Source organism: Prunus dulcis, chromosome 6 (genome assembly GCF_902201215.1).
Source record: "Prunus dulcis chromosome 6, ALMONDv2, whole genome shotgun sequence".
NCBI lineage: Eukaryota > Viridiplantae > Streptophyta > Magnoliopsida > Rosales > Rosaceae > Prunus > Prunus dulcis.
The window spans coordinates 10,478,808-10,497,824 of NC_047655.1; the positions used below are offsets into that span (position 1 = coordinate 10,478,808).

A 19,017-nucleotide genomic window follows, 5' to 3' on the forward strand; every position below is an offset into this window, starting at 1 on the left:
TGGTCTTCACTTGGAGAGTGCATAAATTGACTGANAACGCTCACCGCATAAGCAATGTNTGGTCGAGTATGTGACAAATANATCAATCTTCCCACTAACCTTTGGTATCTTTCTTTGTTAGTTGAAACTTGATCCGGATATTCTCGAAGATGATGATTCTTAACAATAGGAGTGTCCGCAGGTTTACAATCTAGCATTCCTGTGTCTGTCAACAAGTCCAAGACATATTTCCTTTGAGAGAGAAATATGCCTTGCTGCGATCGAGCCACCACAATTCTCAAGAAATACTTGAGTCCACCTAGATCCTTCATCTCAAACTCCGTAGCTAGATAGTCTTGTAGCTGTGATATTTCCTGTTTATCATTCCCAATAATAATCATATCATCAACATAGATTATTAATGCTGTTACCTTCCCTTTTCGATGTTTCAAGAACAGAGTATGATCTGAGTTGCACTGTTTGAAACCATTGTTCTTCATTGCCATGGTGAACCGCCCAAACCATGCACGTGGTGACTGTTTCAATCCATACAATGCTTTTCGTAACCTGCAAACTGTTCCAGTCTGAGTAGTATTATATCCAGGAGGAATGTCCATGTACACCTCCTCCGTGAGTTCGCCATGTAGAAAAACATTCTTTACATCAAACTGGTGTAGTGGCCAATCCAAATTAGCTGCAAAGGACAATAAAACTCTGACGGTGTTTAACTTTGCAACTGGTGCAAAAGTTTCTTCATAGTCTATTCCATAGGTCTGTGTGTACCCTTTTGCCACAAGTCTTGCGTTGTATCGCTCGATAGATCCATCTGCATTGTGTTTTATAGTAAACACTCATCTACATCCGATAGTCTTTTTTCCTCATGGTATAGTCTCCAATATCCAAGTCTGATTTTTCTCAAGAGCTTTCATCTCCTCTTTTATAGCTTGGACCCACTTAGGATCTTTCAATGCTTCAAAGACCTTGGTTGGAATATGGATAGCAAACAACTGATGCACAAAAGCCTTGAGTGGTTCAGACAGCTTATCAGTGGATACATGATTTGCAATTGGATACTTGGACGTCTTGCCAATATCAAGTGAATAACGGTTTGGTGGCTTCCCACGATTTTTCCTGGAAGGTAATTAATATCCAATAATTTTATCATCTAAATGCACAAGTCTAGTAGGAGTAGTTACCTCAAGGATATTCTCAGGAGATTGGTCTGTTGGTACTGTTGAGTTAGAGGGGGGTCTTCATCTTGTTGGTCTATATTGTCTGTAGGTGTGAGACTCATATCAGAAATATCTTCGCATGGATCAGGTGGGTCATGCAATTGATCGCTATGAATGGGCGATTGGTCGCTTTTTAACAGAGAGTAATCTCGTGCTCCAGACTCGGGATGATCAATCATTTCTGTACATAGGAGAATTTCTTTGTTTTCCAAGTTGCTCCAATTCTGCTCTTCACTTCCTATCTCCCCCTGAAGCGCAGAATTGGATGATGGGTCATGGAAGAACAGCTTAGATTCCAGAAAGGTCACATCCAAAGTGACATAGGTTCGTTAAGTAGGAGGGTGATAACAGCGATAACCTTTCTGATGAGTGGCATAACCCACAAAAACACAACGAAACGCACAGGGATCAAGTTTGCTACATTGATTTTTGTAGAGATGAACAAAAGCCACACATCTAAAGATTCGGGGTGTGAGTACCAAAACAGAGGGCAGAGGTCTGTGTTGCGCAAGCACTTGTATGGGAGTTTTAAAGGTTAATACACCAGAAGGCATGCGGTTGATCAGGTGAACTGCAGTGACCATAGCATCATCCCAGTGATGGCGAGGAACATGAGCGCCAATCAGAAGTGCTCGGCGGTTTCAAGAAGATATCGATTCTTTGGTTCAGCAACACCATTTTGTTGCGGTGCCTGAGGACAAGTCGTCTCATGGATAATTCCATGTTGTTGGAAGTAAGTCTGAAAGTCATGATTGACAAATTCTCCACCATTGTCTGAGCGAAGAATCTGGATTTGAGCATTAAACTGAGTTTTCATCTGTTTGTGGAAGGACTGAAAACGGGAAAACACTTCCTTTTTATTCTTCAACAAGTAAAGCCATGTCATCTGTGTACAATCATCGATGAATGTGACAAACCATCGAACACCAGAAGGAGCAGTGATAGGCGAAGGTCCCCAGACATCAGAGTGAATTAACGTAAATGGAGTAGTACACTTATTCGTACTCAACGGGTAGGGCACACGATGACTCTTGGCCAAAATACAAGTATCACATGTGAAGTTGGAGTCTTTGAAACGTGAGAATAAATCTGGTATAAGATGCTTCACATAACTAAAAGATGGATGTCCCAATCGACGATGCCACAACCAGATTTGCTTTTGTTTGCTATCAAAGGGATGTGTCACGCTGTTAGCCATGCCGGGACTGAAGTCATCGACATAATATAGCCCCTCTCTCTTAGTACCACGACCAAGAATCTCCTTAGTGTGAATATCCTGAAGCAAACAAAAACTCGGGTAAATGAATACACAACAATTCAATTGTTCAGTAAGCTGACTAACGGACAACAATTTAGTGGATAAAGATGGAACAAGTAAAGTATTAGATAGTGTGAGAGAGGATGAGAGTGCAACAGTGCCAGCCCCTGTCACAGGATAAGTAACACCATTGGCATTTGCAATATAGGTTCGTCGAGGTTGTGTAGTATTCAGAAAATCATCAGGATCAAACGTCATATGATCAGTTGCACCGGAATCAATTATCCAGCTCTTGGAATCAATCTTATCGGAAGTATGGAATCCATAACCAGTACCATTACTGGTTATATTGCATTGTCCTCGATCTGTAAGAGTAGCCCACCAATCGGGGTAGCCATGCGATTTAAAACAAGTCTCACAAGTGTGTCTCGGATCACCACAATATGCGCAATTTGGTCCATGTGTCGGGGTCGTTAGTCTAGAAGTCATAATCTGTGCAGCGGAAGATGCATAGGATACAGGTTGAGTAGGAATTTGGATCGGAATCTGAACCTGAGTCGGGGCCAGAGTCGGAGTCGAAATCGGGATCGGGGTCTGAATCAGAGACAAATTTAGGGTTGGGGTCATCATCAGAGTGAGGGTCAGGGTCGTCTTCGGACTCGAGGTCGGGGTCGCCGTCGTCATAGTCGGGGTCAGGGTCGAGGTCATCAAAAGAGGATCCTGATTCTGGATTGGGTTCGGGGTCAAAGTCTGCATCTGTAGGGGCGGAGCCATCTGGGCACTCAATTCAACGATGGTTGGTTGAGAATGAGAGAAGGAGTTAGTGGTGCTACCTCCATGAGGGTTGAAAAAAATCATCAACCCCCATAGCGGCGACTGGGGTTTGAAACTAGAGTTAGCAATTCCAAGATCGCGGCTCTGATACCATGCTAAAATATGAAAACTATGAGAGAATATTTGTTTGTGGGAATTTTCTGTGTATTCTTCTCCTTGTAGGAGGTCATATTTATAATACAACAAAACCTGAATGGGCAAGTAAATAATAAATTCCTAAATCTATTTACAGTAGGAAATCAGGAATTAAAGTAAATCAATTACAATTATAATAGGAATTCTTGGTGTGTAAGGAAAGTAAGTCAATATCCACAAGTCACGCCAACAGTTGTGAAGGATATTTTATCAAGCTCATGACCACTTGGTCGTAAAGTTTTAAGATTTCTTTCCAAAGCTGTTGAACTAGTTGAAGGGCTTTGGTTTGCTTCGAGTTTCCTTTGTATGCAAACTTCCAAACTGAAAGTACGTACTTACGATGAGAATGTCAGAACAACAAAATCCCAAGGTCACGTATGCATAATAATCTCAGATAGTTACAATAACTTATTAATTCAGGTGTAAAGTTTTATGTTATATACAATCAGGCGCTCCTCCTCTTCAATGGCAAGGGTTTGGATCCCATTCCATATGGGGGTTAGTAATAAAAACCCTAAGCAATAACTCTTATCGATACACGAAAATCGGGGAAAAAAATTAAAAGAAAAAAAGGATCCCTATATATATATTGAAGACAATTTAAAAAGAAAAAAAGAAAAAAAACGTAAAGCCGGCCGGCAATACTATTTTTTAAAAACATTTAAAAATCGAGTATAGCCGGCCGGCTATACTATTTACTATATATAAAAATAAAATTAAAAAAAAAGGACGAACCCACGCGTAAAATAGTATAGCCGGGCGGCTATACTTGAAAAAATAAAAAAACTAAGTATAGCCACATGGCTATGCTATTTAGTAAAAAAAAATTAAGAAAAAAGGACCCTCCTAATTGCATTAGTTTGTACTTTATACATATTAATTTGCTAGTTTCAACATATTCAAAGTAGATATTAATCGTCTACTATATAATATTGTAATATAATTTTTTATAACATATATTATTCTTATTCAAATAAGACTATTCCACATTTCCTTTTTAAAAAACGTGAGACGTGTATAGAACACGAATATATTATTGAAAAATATGTAAGTATGTGTATAATATATTATCAAACGTGAAAGTGCTAAATTCTTTATACTGGTAATAACTCTAAAAAATTAAAAAAATTAAAAGGGGACAATAGGCGTAATAGTAATGGATAACTACTCTTATCGATAAACGAAAATAGGGGGAAAAAATTAAAAGATAAAAAGGATCCCTATATATATATTGAAGACAATTTTAAATAATAATAATAAAAAAAAGTAACGCCGCCTGCTACACTATATTTTAAAAAGATGTAAAAAATGGGGAATAGCCGCGCGGCAATATTATTTGTATATAAAATATAAAAAAGGGACAGACACACAGCAATTTGGCTCCCACGTGTAAAATAGTATAGCCGTCCTACTATACTTGAAAAATATATATAAAAAAAACTAAGTATAGCCTTGCAGCTAGGCTATTTTTAATTAAAAAAAAAAGACCCCCACCGATTAGCCGCCATGTGTCAAACTGAGTCTATATTAAAAAAAATAGAAAACACGGAGTATAGCCGTGCGGTTGCACTATTTATTTTTATTTTTAAAGGGACTCTAGCGCCACGTGTCAAAAATAAGCGCCATGTGTCAAAAACAAGTTTTTTAAAAAAAAATCGTAGTATAGCTGCCCGGTTATACCATTTAAATACATTATATTCAAAAGTTATGGCCGCAGGGCTATGCTATTTAATAAAAAAAAATTAAGAAAAAAGGACCCTCCTAATTGCATTAGTCTGTACTTTATACATACTAATGTGCTAGTTTCAACATATCCAAAGTAGATATTAATCGTCTACTATATAATATTGTAATATAATTTTTTATAACAAATATTATTCTTATTCAATAGTGTGTGAGAATTATTTGTATAATACGTGAATTTTGTGTGTCTTACTGAAAAGTTTGTAAAAAAATACGTGTATTAAATGTTAGAAATACTTATGTACATGTACAATATGACTATTCCACATTTCCTTTTTTTAAAACGTGGGACGTATATAGAACATGAATGTAATATTGAAAAATAGGTACGTATGTATATAATAGATTATTAAACGTAAAAGTGCTATTCTGTATACGGGTAATAACTCTGAAAAAGTAAAAAATTAAAAGGGAGGCCTAATAGTAATCGATAACTACTCTTATCGATACACGAAAATCAGGGAAAAAAATTAAAAGAAAAAAAGGATCCCTATATATATACTGAAGACAATTTTTTTTTAAAAAAAAAACAACAGTAACGTTGTCTGGCTATATTGTTTTATAAAAATATTTAAAAAATTGGGTATAGCCGTACGACTATTATATTTACTATATGAAAAAAAAAAAAAAAAAAAAGAGGACAGACGAACAGCCCTCTGGCGCTCACGTGTAAAATAGTATAGCCGTACGGCTATACTTGAAAAATTTAAAAACTAAGTATAGCCGTGCGGCTGTATTATTTTTAATAAAAAAGGACCCCCACCAATTAGCTGCCACATGTTAAACAAAAAAAAAGAAGAAAGAAAACACGGAGTATAGCCGTGCGGCTATACTATTTTTTTATTTTTAAAGGGACCCTCTAGCCCCACGTGTCAAAAACAAAATTTTTTAAAAAAACCGTAGTATAGCCGCCCGGCTATACTATTGAAATACATTATATTCAAAAGGTATACCCACAAGGCTATGCTATTTAATAAATAAAAAAAGAAAAAGAAAAAAGGACCCCCCTAATTGCATTAGTTTGTGCTTTATACATATTAATGTGCTAGTTTCAACATATCCAAAGTAGATATTAATTGTCTAATATATAATATTGTAATATAATTTTTTATAACATATATTATACTTATTCAATAGTATGTGAGAATTATTTGTATAATACGTTAATTTTGTGTATCTTACTGCAAATTTTGTAAAAAATACATGTATTAAAAATTAGAAATACGTATGTATATGTACAATACGACTATGCCATATTTCCTTTTTAAAAAATGTGAGACGTGTATAGAACACGAATGTATTATTGAAAAATACGTACGCATGTGTATAATAGGTTATTAAACTAGAAAATAATAGATTATTAAACGGGAAAGTGCTAAATTCTCTATACGGGTAATAACTCCGGAAAAGTAAAAAATTAAAAGGGGACAATAGGCCTAATAGGAACAGATAACTACTCTTATCGATAAACGAAATTGGGGAAAAAATTATAAGAAAAAAAGGATCCGTATATATATATATATATATACAGTCCTGATCTCTTGGACTACAAGGGTCCAAGAGATTTTCATCGGGACTGTATATATATATATATATCTATACACAGTCCCGATCTCTTGGACCACAAGAGTCCAAGAGATTGTGGTCACCCACCGTTGGATATTAATCTAATGGTTCAAAAAATTTTCTTAAAAGGAGTGCAAGAGTGAGAGAACCATTGAATTTACATCCAACGGTGAGTAACCACAAATCTCTTGGACCACTGTAGTCCAAGAGATCAGGACTGTATATATATATAAGCCAATTTATTGAAGACAACTTTAAAAAACAATAAAGCCCCCCGGCTGTACTATTTTTTAAAAATATTTAAAAATAGAGTATAGCCGCTCGGCTAGACTATTTAATATATTAAAAAAAGGATAGACGCACAGCCTTTGGCGCCCACGTGTAAAATAATATAACCTTGCGGCTATACTTGAAAATTTTAAAAAACTAAGTATAGCCATTCCGCTAGACTATTTTTAATTAAAAAAAAAAGGACCCCCACATTACCTAGGCTATTTTTGAAAAAATAGAAAACACGGAGTATAGCCGTGCGGCTGTACTATTTTATTTTTATTTTTAAAGGGACCCTAGTGCCACGTGTCAAAAACAAATATTTTTTTTTATAATAAACAAAATCGAAGTATATCCGCCCGGCCGTAATATTTAAATACATTATGTTCAAGCGTTATAGTGGCATGGCTATGCTATTTAATAAATTTAAAAAAAAAAGAAAAAAAAAAGGACACTCCTAATTGCATTAGTTTATACTTTATACATATTAATTTGCTAGTTTCAACATATTCAAAGTAGATATTAATTGTCCACTATATAATATTGTAATATAATTTTTTATAACATATATTATTCTTATTCAAATACGACTATTCCACATTTCCTTTTTTAAAAACGTGAGACTTGTATATAACACGAATGTATTATTGAAAAATAAATACGTTTGTGTATAATAGATTATTAAATGTGAAAGTGCTAAATTCTTTATACAGGAATACCTCTGGAAAAGTAAAAAATTAAAAGGGGACAATAGGCCTAATAGTAATGGATAACTATTCTTATCGATAAACGAAAATTGGATAAAAAATTAAAAGAAAAAAAGGATCCCTGTATATATATATATATATACACATATATCGAAAACAATTTTTCGAGTAAAGCCGCGACTATATTATTTTTTAAAAAGATTTAAAAAATCGAGTATAGCCGCCCGACTATATGATTTACTGCATAAAAAAGAGAGGACAGACGCACAGCCCTTTGGCACCCATGTGTAAAATAGTATAGCCGTGAGGCTATACTTGAAAAATGAAAAAAAACTAAGTATAGCCGTGTTGCTAGACTATTTTTAATAAAAAGGGACCCCCACCGATTAGCCGCCACATGTCAAACCTAGTCTATTTTTAAATAAATAAAAAAACACGAAGTATACCCGTGCGCTGTATTATTTATTTTTATTTTTAAAGGGACCCTCTAGTGCCACGTGTCAAAATAATCGCCACGTTTCAAAAATAAGTTTTATTATAGACACCCAACTATACTATTTAAATACATTATATTCAAAAGGTATAGCCACATGGCTATGCTATTTAATAAAAAAAAAATTAAGAAAAAAGGATCCTCCTAATTGCATTAGTTTGTACTTTATACATATTAATTTTCTAGTTTCAACATATCCAAAGTAGATATTAATCGTCTACTAAATAATATTTTAATATAAATTTTTATAACATATATTATTCTTATTCAATAGTATGTGAGAATTATTTGTATAATACGTGAATTTTGTGTGTCTTACAGCAAATTTTATAAAAAATACGTGTATTAAAGGTTAGAAATACTTATGTACATGTACAATACAACTATCCCATATTTTCTTTTTAAAAACTGTGACACGTGTATAGAACACGAATGTATTATTTTAAAATATGTACGTATGTGTATAATAGATTATTAAATGTGAAAGTGCTAAATTCTTTCTACGGGTAATAACTCTGGAAAAGTAAAAATTTAAAAGGGGACAATAGGCCTAATAGTAATGGATAACTACTCTTATCGATAAACGAAAATCGAGGAAAAAAATTAAAAGAAAAAATGGGTTATTCAACGAACGCACCCCCTGTATTAGTGTGAAAAATAGTGCGTTTGTTTGATAAAGTATTTTAGTTGGTCCAATTTCCGGGGGAACGACGAACTTTACTCAACGAATACACCACTTGCGTCTTTGGAGTAAAATAACTTGTTTGTTGAGTAAATCATGGAGTTCGTTGGGTAATTTGGTCAATGGACAACATCATTTACCCGACAAACGAGTCGCTTAGCGTTCGTTAGGTATGTTTGTTGGCATAAATTACTCAATATAACTTTCGTGATTTACTACTAATTCAACCCAATGAACTAATGGGAATAATATTGAACTTTGTTGATTGTCTCCAATTATTACTATATTGTTAATTAAAAAAAATCAATAATATCAAACATATGATTGTTGATACAAATATAAATTTAAAAACTTTCAACAAAAATTATTACTTAATGGTCAATTGATTGAGCCACATTGAATTGACGAAAAAGAAAATTGGACTTTTTCGATTATGATCAATGCCAATTGATAATCATATGACCATGAATGTTTAGGAAATGAAGTGGAAGTATGAGAAGTCTTCTTATATCCAATCTCATTGCATAGTCCTCATACGACTCATATTCCAAGGATTGTTGTGCTGTTATGATTGTATACTGAATATCATAGTTGAAAACAACGATTTTGCCATAAATGATGGTGAAATATCCAGAAAAGAAAGCAACATCACATGTTTTTGGCTTTAGGGCATATATTTAACATCCTTTCATATTATTTTATTTTACATAATTCAATTATTTTTAATGTATGGAATGACCAATTTGCCCTCATATTTAATGACAGATTGGACAAAATGTTAGGAAATTAAACGGCAGGGGAGACATTGGCGATAAAGACAAATTCATATCCTTAATTTTATTAAAAAAAAGATCATGAGATAAATTGAAAATTTGGTACAAGTTCAAGGACTAAATCAACAATTTAGCCACGTTTAATGGTTTTTGTGGGCATATATCGCATATTTGATAGCACATGTGTGCAATTCTCAGTTTACAATATGTATATGCATTAACCTGTATGCAATTTTCGTAGCTTCTATGTGCAATTCTCATTTTACAATATGCAATTGCATATATATATATATATGTATATATATATGCAATTTCGTAACGTCTGTTTGTAATTCTTAGTTTACAATATGCAATTGCATTCTGCCCTTCTTTTGGTTTTAAACTTTTTTCGTTTTTACTAGAAGACTCATTGGCTCACACTCTTATAATGTATGCAAAGATCACCAAATTTCCTTTTTTTTTTTGGCTAGAGGGCCTCTTTTTTGTGTGTGTTCATTTGCATGACAATACGGATAATCTACTACTACCTAAAAGCTATAGAAAATTAAATGTGATATCATCTATTTTCTCTAACCAAGACTACATGTCACATAAATAAGAAATAAGATCTCAAAAAAGAAATAGAAACAAAGAAAATAATTCACCTAAAATATTTTGTAATACATTTAGCTCAATTTATAACTTGTAGAGTATACAAATGTTAGCCCCTAAAGATTAGACTCTCAGAAGAAGGTGATAATCTCACCAAGTATGCATGCACTGGCGGACCCAAAATTTTTTCAAGGAAGGGGCAATTTTTAAAACGCTAAAAGCTCAAAAAAAAAAAAAAAAACCCTTAGAATTTAAACAACACTAATCTCATTTGTAATTCATAGAAAAAAAAAATAGAACATTACAATTAAGTTACAATTGTTCACCGCGAGCTTTCATATCATGAAAAAAATGACAATATTTTATACAAACTTGGTTTCTTTTTTTTAAAATAATGCAATTTTATACATATTTGATCGATATTAACATTGCAGACTTTATAGATAATTAATATTGCAGCCCTACAAATTTATGCAAGGACAATCCTTATTTAAGGCCCAATTTGTTTTTCATCCAATGACCCAATTGATTTATCATATACTAAATAGCATGTAGGACTTGCAGTCGCACTCACATGTTTATTCCTTTTTTTTTTTTTTTTTTTTTTTGGGGGCCTTGTAGAACATGACGTCGTTTTGCTCATAACTTTAAAAACAAAAGGACAGTAGCTGTGATACGCACGTAGCAAAAGAAAGGAACCCAGCAAGTTCGCTTAAGCTTTTTTTCAAACAGTTGGAGTGCAACAGCAGCCAGAGCAGAGGTGCAACTCCAGCAGCTTTAATGGATATTTCTGGCGACCGGAGGTGCATGTGCACCTCCTTGCGCTTGCACAGGTCCGCCAATGTATGCATGAAAAGTCCAAGTGAGTATACACCTTCTTGCAAATGAGAGGGAGGTAGAGAGAGATTATTTAAACACTTTGATGGTATCTTTAAACATATATTTCGGTGTAACAAAAATGCCCTCATACTAATCATATTTTAAGGACTTGTTATTTTACTGTTATAATTATAGACTATATATTATAGTTGAAAACAACGATTTTGCCCATAAATGATGGTGAAATATCTAGAAATTAACATCACATGTTTGGCTTTAGGGCATATTTTTAACATCCTTCCATATTATTTTATTTTAATTATTTAATTATTTTTAAAGTACGAAATAACCAATTTGCCCTCATATTTAATGGCAAATTGAATGGAATGTTAGGGATTAGACGACAAGGGGACATTGACGAAAAAGAAAAATTCATATCCTTAATTTTCTAAATAAAGGTCATGGGGTAAATTGAAAAATGAGTATAAGTTCAAGGGATAAATCAACAATTTAGCCATGTTTAATGGTTTTTGTGGGCATACATCGCCTATTACATCTTTTGTAGCATGAATGAAAGCCTAAAACATTGTTGAACTTGCAGCTGTATTTAATTTTCGTAGTGTCATGCAATTACATATACCTATGCAATTTGATAGGGCACATGTGCAATTCTCGGTTTACAATATGCAATTGCATAGTATGCAATTTCGTAACGTCTATGTGCAGCCTAGCTGCATCTTTCTCAAGGACCTTAAATCTGCTAGCTTTCATTCGTGCTCTCTATTCATCTGTCATATGATTTTCACTAGATTATTTGGAACTTGATTGGTTAATTCTTTCTGAAAACTACCTGCTGCAGATATACTAGGAGCAACCATATGCAGTCAATGCATTGTTCAAGCTGTAGCCTAAGCCACAAGAGCTGAGACACTGTTGAATTTGAGCTATTATACAAAAATGACATAATGACAGAGCATAATACCGATCTCCAGTGCACGTGAGGGATTATTCTTTGTTTTCTCAGTCACGTGTATTTCACGTGCTCCTTAATAAAAATGGCTTAACAAGTCATCAGGTCATTCAATCTCAGCCCTTAATTTTTAGAATGAAATATGAGCCCTTGGATGATTGACTGCACCGGTACAATCAACCTTTTTTTTTTTTTTTTTTTCCGTCTTCTCCCTCTCTGCCTCGGTCTCTCCCTCTGTCTCTTTTCAGGGCTCACAATTCTTCTCCCCAGGCCGTGGTTTCTTGTTTGCAACCTTGACACAACTTTTTCCAGATTTTCCTCTCCATAAATGCAAATATTCAGATGGAGAAACTTGTTTCTACTCGAGAATTCATTGATTTCATCAACTTCTACAGCAACCCGCTTCGCTTGGTTCCATTCTACTCCAACTTCATTCGAGAAGTGGAAGAACAAATGGACCTTCGTGAGTTGTTTTTCTCTTTGATGATTTCATTTTTATTAGACTCTCCATGTCAAAGATTTGTTAAAATTGTATGCTGAATTCGTCGTATAGTGGTATGCTTATGAACTTTAAGTTAATAATGTCTTTGATTGAGGATTTTTTTCTTTCTACTGCCACCTTGACTCTTAAAATTGATGATGGAATAACTGACTATTGTTTTGGTTAATCAGTTTGTCTTTCTTGTCATTGGCTGTTTAAATTTGTTGATCACCCTATGGTTAAATTGCTGTTTAAGTTTGTACTTTCTTCTCTCTTGGTTCTCTAGAAATTGGCACTAATGATTGGTCTCTACGTTGAGTTTTAAATATATATATTTTTTTATCTTTGACTTCAAGGCAGAGAGAACCTGTAATATAAGTGGTGATTTGTTCGTCTTCTAAGGTTTCCAAGTGATCCGGTTAGTGTCAGGTGTAGGTCAAATTTTAAGGTTTCTCCTACCTTTGCATTTTCTACCGAGAGAGGTTTAAGGCATCTTGGTGTAATTTGATTGTGCAAATTGATTCATCTGTATCTTAATGTTTGTGATGCATATTTAGTTTTTTTTTAAATTATAAAGGTTTTTAGAATACTCGTCAATTAGATAAAATTTGAACTAACACGATTTTGCTTTCTATAAGAATGTCTGTTGATTCAAATGTTTTTGCAGGATGTAAAAAGCAGTCAACAACCATCAAAGGTATTAATTCTGTGCTAATTTCGGAATTCTTATATAGAAAACACATGCCAATGATAGCAAGCAAAGGCAGCAAAAACTGACACTGCACACAGGGCTTTAATCTTTTTCCCCCTTTATGGTGTGCTTTCCACATGATAATCATATGTGGGAATTGTTAATTCTCGAGCGTGAAATTTGATTGGTTGTTTGTCTGGGAAAAAGTCCTAAGAGTTTAATAGTCTTGAAAGATGCAAACTTCTACTCTTGCCTTTGGCACAAGAAAGGCTAGTTCCTATCATTTATCTCCCCTATAAAAAAATTGTCAATTCACAAACACAATTTTTCATTAAAAAACAGTTATGTTAGGATTAGTTGGAAAAAAAACACATCCATATTCCACAAACATTCTTCTAATTTATAAGACTATTTTTATGCTTAATGATTAATTTTGAAGGGAGAATGTATTGGTCTTCAGTCTACCTATGTCGTCTAATTCAGCAGACTAAGTGAATGTAAATGCTCTCAATCCTTGATTTAGTAGAAAGCCAAGATAGGCAAATTAGTTGTTACCAATATACAGATTGTAGGCGCTTCTCGAGTATGCCATTTTATGGCAGAGACAGAACAGACATGCATGTTTAAAATTCTTATACATGTGGAAGGAGGGATTTTGTTTGGTGACAAGTTTGAAAAAAGATGCTCCACAAACTATTATGGGACATAAGATTTGTTGTTAATTATTGCGTAGCATACTTATGAGTTTAAGAAAACTGCTGGTTCTGCAACAAGTTTCCGCCTCAAATGGAAAGTTTAGCTCCAAGCAAATGAAAAAGTCTAGAGAGAGAGAGAGAGATCTTGGATGCTCTGGTGCTCTCACTTCTGGTTGTAATCTCCCTTTCTGGGGCATTTCCAGTCTTAAAATAAGTGCAAATTGGAAGCTAGCCGGAGTGAGTATCGTAATATGTAATATTAATAAATTTTGGTGCTGCTGTAATATTTGATGGCCTACTTTGCTGTTGTCTGATGTTTCCAAACTATATATTCTTCAGTTCTATTGCTTTTTATTGCCAAGTACATTGTAGCTTGAAAAGCTATTATTTCCATTCATCTTCCCTGCTTCAAATTGCATTTCAGCCCTGTTCGGCAGCATGTTTGCTTTTCAATAAGCAGATGCATCCTTATCTTGTGTTATCCTTTTCAGCCCGTGCCAGTATCTAGACTGTGCTGTCTTTTTTTATTCATATTTTCTTTTAAATGTTTTTTAAATCCCTGGTTTGTCTTTAACCTGCTAAATGTTTATTAGCTATCAAGCCTTTTCCTTCACATGTTCTAGAATGTAATCTGAATTCCAAGTCAAACAGGCTGTCCAGAGGGAAAGATAAATAAATTTAGATGTGCCTTTTATATTCTCTTATTTCTTGTAATAGTTTTGTCCCTCATTCCATTTATTGTATGCTCTTATAAAGCAAGGGAGTACCCTCTTTTATGATTGTACCAACTCTTATACCCAGTTAGGAGTCTGTTGTTTCACTGCTTAGTATCAGTTTTCCCTCCCTGCCTCTCTGTCTCTTTCATAATTATGAATTCTCTAAATTGAAGCTTAACATTTGAAATGTGCATTTCAGAATTACATCAGATACGCAACACGTCAAAAGCGTGCTGATACAAAGAAAGCCCTGAAAAACCTCCTCTTCAACAGTGGGTCCTCTAAAAATTTCTTTCAGAACATTCAGGTAGACTGGTCCTCTTGTTTTTGTATATAGTCTTGTTGAAGTCTCTATATATGAAACAACTTGGCAAAATTCCATTGTTTTACTCATTATTTTGAAACGAGGGTGTGCATCTATACATTGGAATGCCCTTTTTTTTGTTGCATTAAAATAAATTTTTTAATTTGTGTATGTGTTTCGTTTCTTTTATATTTCTCTGAGGATACTTTGGCATTAAATTCTGATTGAATGTCCACATTCAATTCAACTTGGATTTGGATATAGTTAAACATGATTTAAATGGAGCCATTTGAAAATTTATCTCAAAAGTAGTGACGAAAAAAACTAAAACATATTATGAATTCATGAATTCATGAGGATATAGCTCCTAATTTTTCTAATGGCCTTGTGGATCCTTAATCGTTAAATATATATATTGTTGATATGTAAGACACGATGGAGACGTCTCAATTCTATCAATTCCACCTTGCACTTTAGAAATTCAGTTATCTAGTTCCTGGTATTAGAGTTCCCCCGTCATGTCTCAGAGGCAGAAGCACGTAATATGGTGTTTTGCTGATTGTTTTTTTATTTATAAATATAATTGTGTCTGCTTTTGATTAAAAAAAAAAGTGCACTTAGTTTTTACTGTAGTGATACTTACTTTGTTTTCACTGTCAGAATGAAAATGATTCAGGAAGCTCTCCTCAGAAACATAGGTCGAGGTCTTCTCGACATGCTGAGAAATCACACCCCAAGAAAACGAAACGTGAGGTCTTCTTATTTGTCCTTTCTAAACCTATCCTTTTATTTATATTTGTTTTCTATGCCCTACGTTTGCTGCACTTAATAGTTTGGTTACTTTTACAATTTTGTCTAATAATCTGTACTTTCTTTTTTGATGTTTGGCCTGCATCTGAGCTATATGATTTGCTGATCCACTTTTTCTCATGCCAACAGTAGATTTCTTCATGATAAAAAGTTTGCTTTTAATGTTGTCTGGATGGTGGATATCTTGTGCAAAGACTGGTCACCACCATGCTGTGACTTTAAAGAATTTTATTGATGAAGTCTCTGTTCTCATTTAAAAAAAAGGATTAGCGCTCATATTTTCTTTAATGCTTTAAAAGCTGGATGATCTTTTCATCAGTTCAGTGGTTATTGCACTTGATTATAGTTATTCCTACTTAGAAAATTTGTGTAGTATACACTTAAATACTATGAAAAGTACTCCCATTTCTGATGTGCTTCCCAACTATACAGAAAAAAAGGTGTGCTTTTTATTTCATTTTTAAAGCAAACATATTATACAAGTATAATTAATTTTAAAATGTTGTGTTAACTTGTGGCTGAATTTTTCACTTTATTTGTAAGAAACTATGCTGAATGAATAATCATTACCATAAAACCTTCCTGTGTTGTAAACTAAAGTTATAGATCTTATAGATCTTACCATAAATCCGAGGTGTGTGTCATATGTGACATGTACCTGGTTAGGTATCAGATGCATTTCTGATTTTGGATGCACAATAGGAAGAACTGCAATCCCAAATGTAAATGTTTCTTGATGAACCCTTAGAACTTTATGAAGTTGCTAATATCTGTCAGAAGAATTTCTAAATCTGCTATCATATAAGATTTTTCAGAACTTTACATATCTACTTATTTGATTGCGAAAAGTCAGAGATTCTATGTAAAAATTTAAAACCCCCATGTGTTTTCTGCTGGCTGGTAAAGGTTATGATTTGCCTGCATTAGGTGCATCTTACAAACCTTATGCTTTCTCTTTCTGTCCTGTTTAGGCAAGTTCAAAAGAGAGAGTTTCTCTGAAGATGGTGACAACAATCCTGAGTCTATCTTTCGTGCGACATTTGGCAAGAAATGGTATACGTGGTCTTTTGACTCGTGCCGTGACTCCTCTTTTAAAGATTCAGAATCTGGATTTGAGTGGTCAGAGCAATCAAGCTGGGAAGATAAAAGTAAAAGATGGGAGAATAGTAGTGACGTGGAGTCTGATGATGAATCATGTACTATAGGATCTTATTCTGATAGAACAATTCTTGATCTACCTCCAACAGGTCCTTTAAAGACTGAAGACGTTAAAAAAGCGTAAGTTCTTCAGCGGGCCTTTTTTCTCTCTCCGAATTTTTGAATGGAGTATATGAACAAAGTTCTTGTACTTTATTTTATATTTCACCGTTTTCTTTTTCAGTATTATTTAAACATATGACTCCTTCTGGCAGTTTCCATTTATCAGCTTTAAAATGGCATCCTGACAAGCATGAAGGCCCTTCACAGGTCAGTTCTTAATCTTTGGATCTTTGACTAATTTGAATTCTTTAATTCTCCCAGTGTTGAGTGTGTTCAAAATATCATGTTTAGTTGTTAGTCATAGCCTATTCAACAGTGTGATTTTCCATTTTTGTGTGGGTAAGCGGCTTGTTAGAGGCATCAAAAAGCTGTTTGTAAAAACCTTTGACAAATATGGAATAAGTTTTAAGGCAAATTACTCCCTTGAAAATTGTTAACATTTAATTACCAAGACAAAAATACGCATCCCTTAATTTGGTTTATTTGAATTGATAGATGACTTTGCACTTTTTTAGCTAGCCAGATAACACTGGTAAGTTTTACTTTAAAACAGATAAAAAAATACCGTACTTATGCTACAGTGCATAATTGTGAACTGGAACAAGTACGCGTTGAAGAAAATGATGAATCTGCAAAGGAAAATCTTAACAGCAATCACATTGGCTCAGAGATGATGAATGTCCAAATGTTCGTTGTCAGTTAGGTCCTATATACACAATGGGAGCAAGTCAACTGAAGCATAACTTTAACAAGTTTACAACTAAGCATAACAAATTCAAAACTCCTAACTGTTTCCTAACAGACAGTTTACAAATAACGAATAAATACATCTCCATTGGAGCTTATAGAGAATAATGGCAGTGTACCCACCCCCTTGTGCCCGAGTTTGACCCCTCTCTGGTAGATTAGAGTAATTTAGAGTAGTTTAAACTATCGTTTATATAAAAATAAAAATAAATTAATAAAAACTTTTCCTAACATAAGCTAACTGGAGCTGTCCTATGAACGGGATCTGAGCTGGCTGTCAAGATGTTAATGCTGACTTGCCATTATTGCTGGCTCCAATCTGGCTTGCTTTGCTGAGTGTTGACTTAGTTGTATGCTGGTTTGCCTTGGTGCTCGGTCTTGCTGTTATGCACAATGACCTGTTTTGCTGCACGCCCTTTGTTTAACTTCTTGTTGCGTCTCTGCTATTTGCACTAGTTGCAATTGGTTGCCATGAACATGATTTGTTTATCATATTATTATTAGGTCAGAGTTTTGTGATTTCTTTTTCAGTGTTATATTCATAACTTCTGATAAGATATTTGTGCATCTTTGCAGGCAATGGCTGCAGAGAAATTTAAACTTTGTGTTAATGCTTACAAATCTCTGTGCAATGCACTATCCCCAGCGTAAGCCGTTGGCTCAAAAGGTTCTGGTTTGAACATTAACAGCTCCCTCTATACCGGTTCTCTATTCAAAAGGAAATCCTCACACAGATTTGACCTAGTGCTGGACATGGTCTCCAGATCAAAGCATTAGTGTACTTGAATAGTAATTTGATTAATTTATTCAAATTATATATGCATAAAGATTGTACTGAATCTATTGACAAATTTATAAAGAAAATTACAATTCTTTTAGAGATATTCCTTTTTTTGGGTAAACTTTTAGAGAAACTCTGACTTCACATTCATATCATGTTTACTAATCAAGAATGGGTATATGATTGTAATTCCTGACTTCCCATACGTTTACTTGCAAATAATGAATACATTTTTTTTTGTGAGTTTCATGTTAAATTCGTAATTAAATATTCTTAAAATCAACATTAGGAGAGTAGTGGATCCAATTCTAATTCCTTAATTCCTCTAAGCTTTTTGATTCATGACTTTCTTTGTTCCTAACAAGTAAACATGTCATTATTGCCGAATCCATCCCAAGGACCATTGCTCAGCCCCCAGGTGGTCACGTGCCCATTTCACACAAGTATTTTTCCATCGCTGTTCACACATGATGGATTTTG

General features: G+C 34.1%; 1 protein-coding gene across 2 annotated transcripts; it reads left to right on the forward strand.

Annotated features, from left to right (window-relative positions):
- Nucleotides 1-12,250: 12,250 nt before the first annotated feature.
- LOC117632827 lies at nucleotides 12,251-18,640 on the forward strand. Of its 2 annotated transcripts, XM_034366420.1 has the most exons (7): nucleotides 12,251-12,515; nucleotides 13,201-13,230; nucleotides 14,835-14,942; nucleotides 15,600-15,687; nucleotides 16,721-17,027; nucleotides 17,162-17,216; nucleotides 18,333-18,640. In XM_034366420.1, exons 1-7 carry the CDS (start codon nucleotides 12,381-12,383, stop codon nucleotides 18,405-18,407), a joined length of 798 nt encoding a protein of 265 aa, XP_034222311.1. In that variant the 5' UTR covers nucleotides 12,251-12,380; the 3' UTR covers nucleotides 18,408-18,640. The 2 variants fall into 2 exon arrangements, with proteins under 2 accessions (XP_034222311.1, XP_034222312.1); XM_034366421.1 differs by lacking the exon at nucleotides 13,201-13,230.
- The last annotated feature ends 377 nt before the right edge of the window (nucleotides 18,641-19,017 follow it).

Bases quoted from the DNA above. Each gene is read 5' to 3' on its own strand.
- LOC117632827 (XM_034366420.1), top strand. From the start codon at position 12,381: ATGCAAATATTCAGATGGAGAAACTTGTTTCTACTCGAGAATTCATTG. The intron at 14,943-15,599 runs GTAGACTGGTCC...TTTCACTGTCAG, and splicing joins ATTTCTTTCAGAACATTCAG to AATGAAAATGATTCAGGAAG. The intron at 15,688-16,720 runs GTGAGGTCTTCT...TGTCCTGTTTAG, and splicing joins ACACCCCAAGAAAACGAAAC to GCAAGTTCAAAAGAGAGAGT.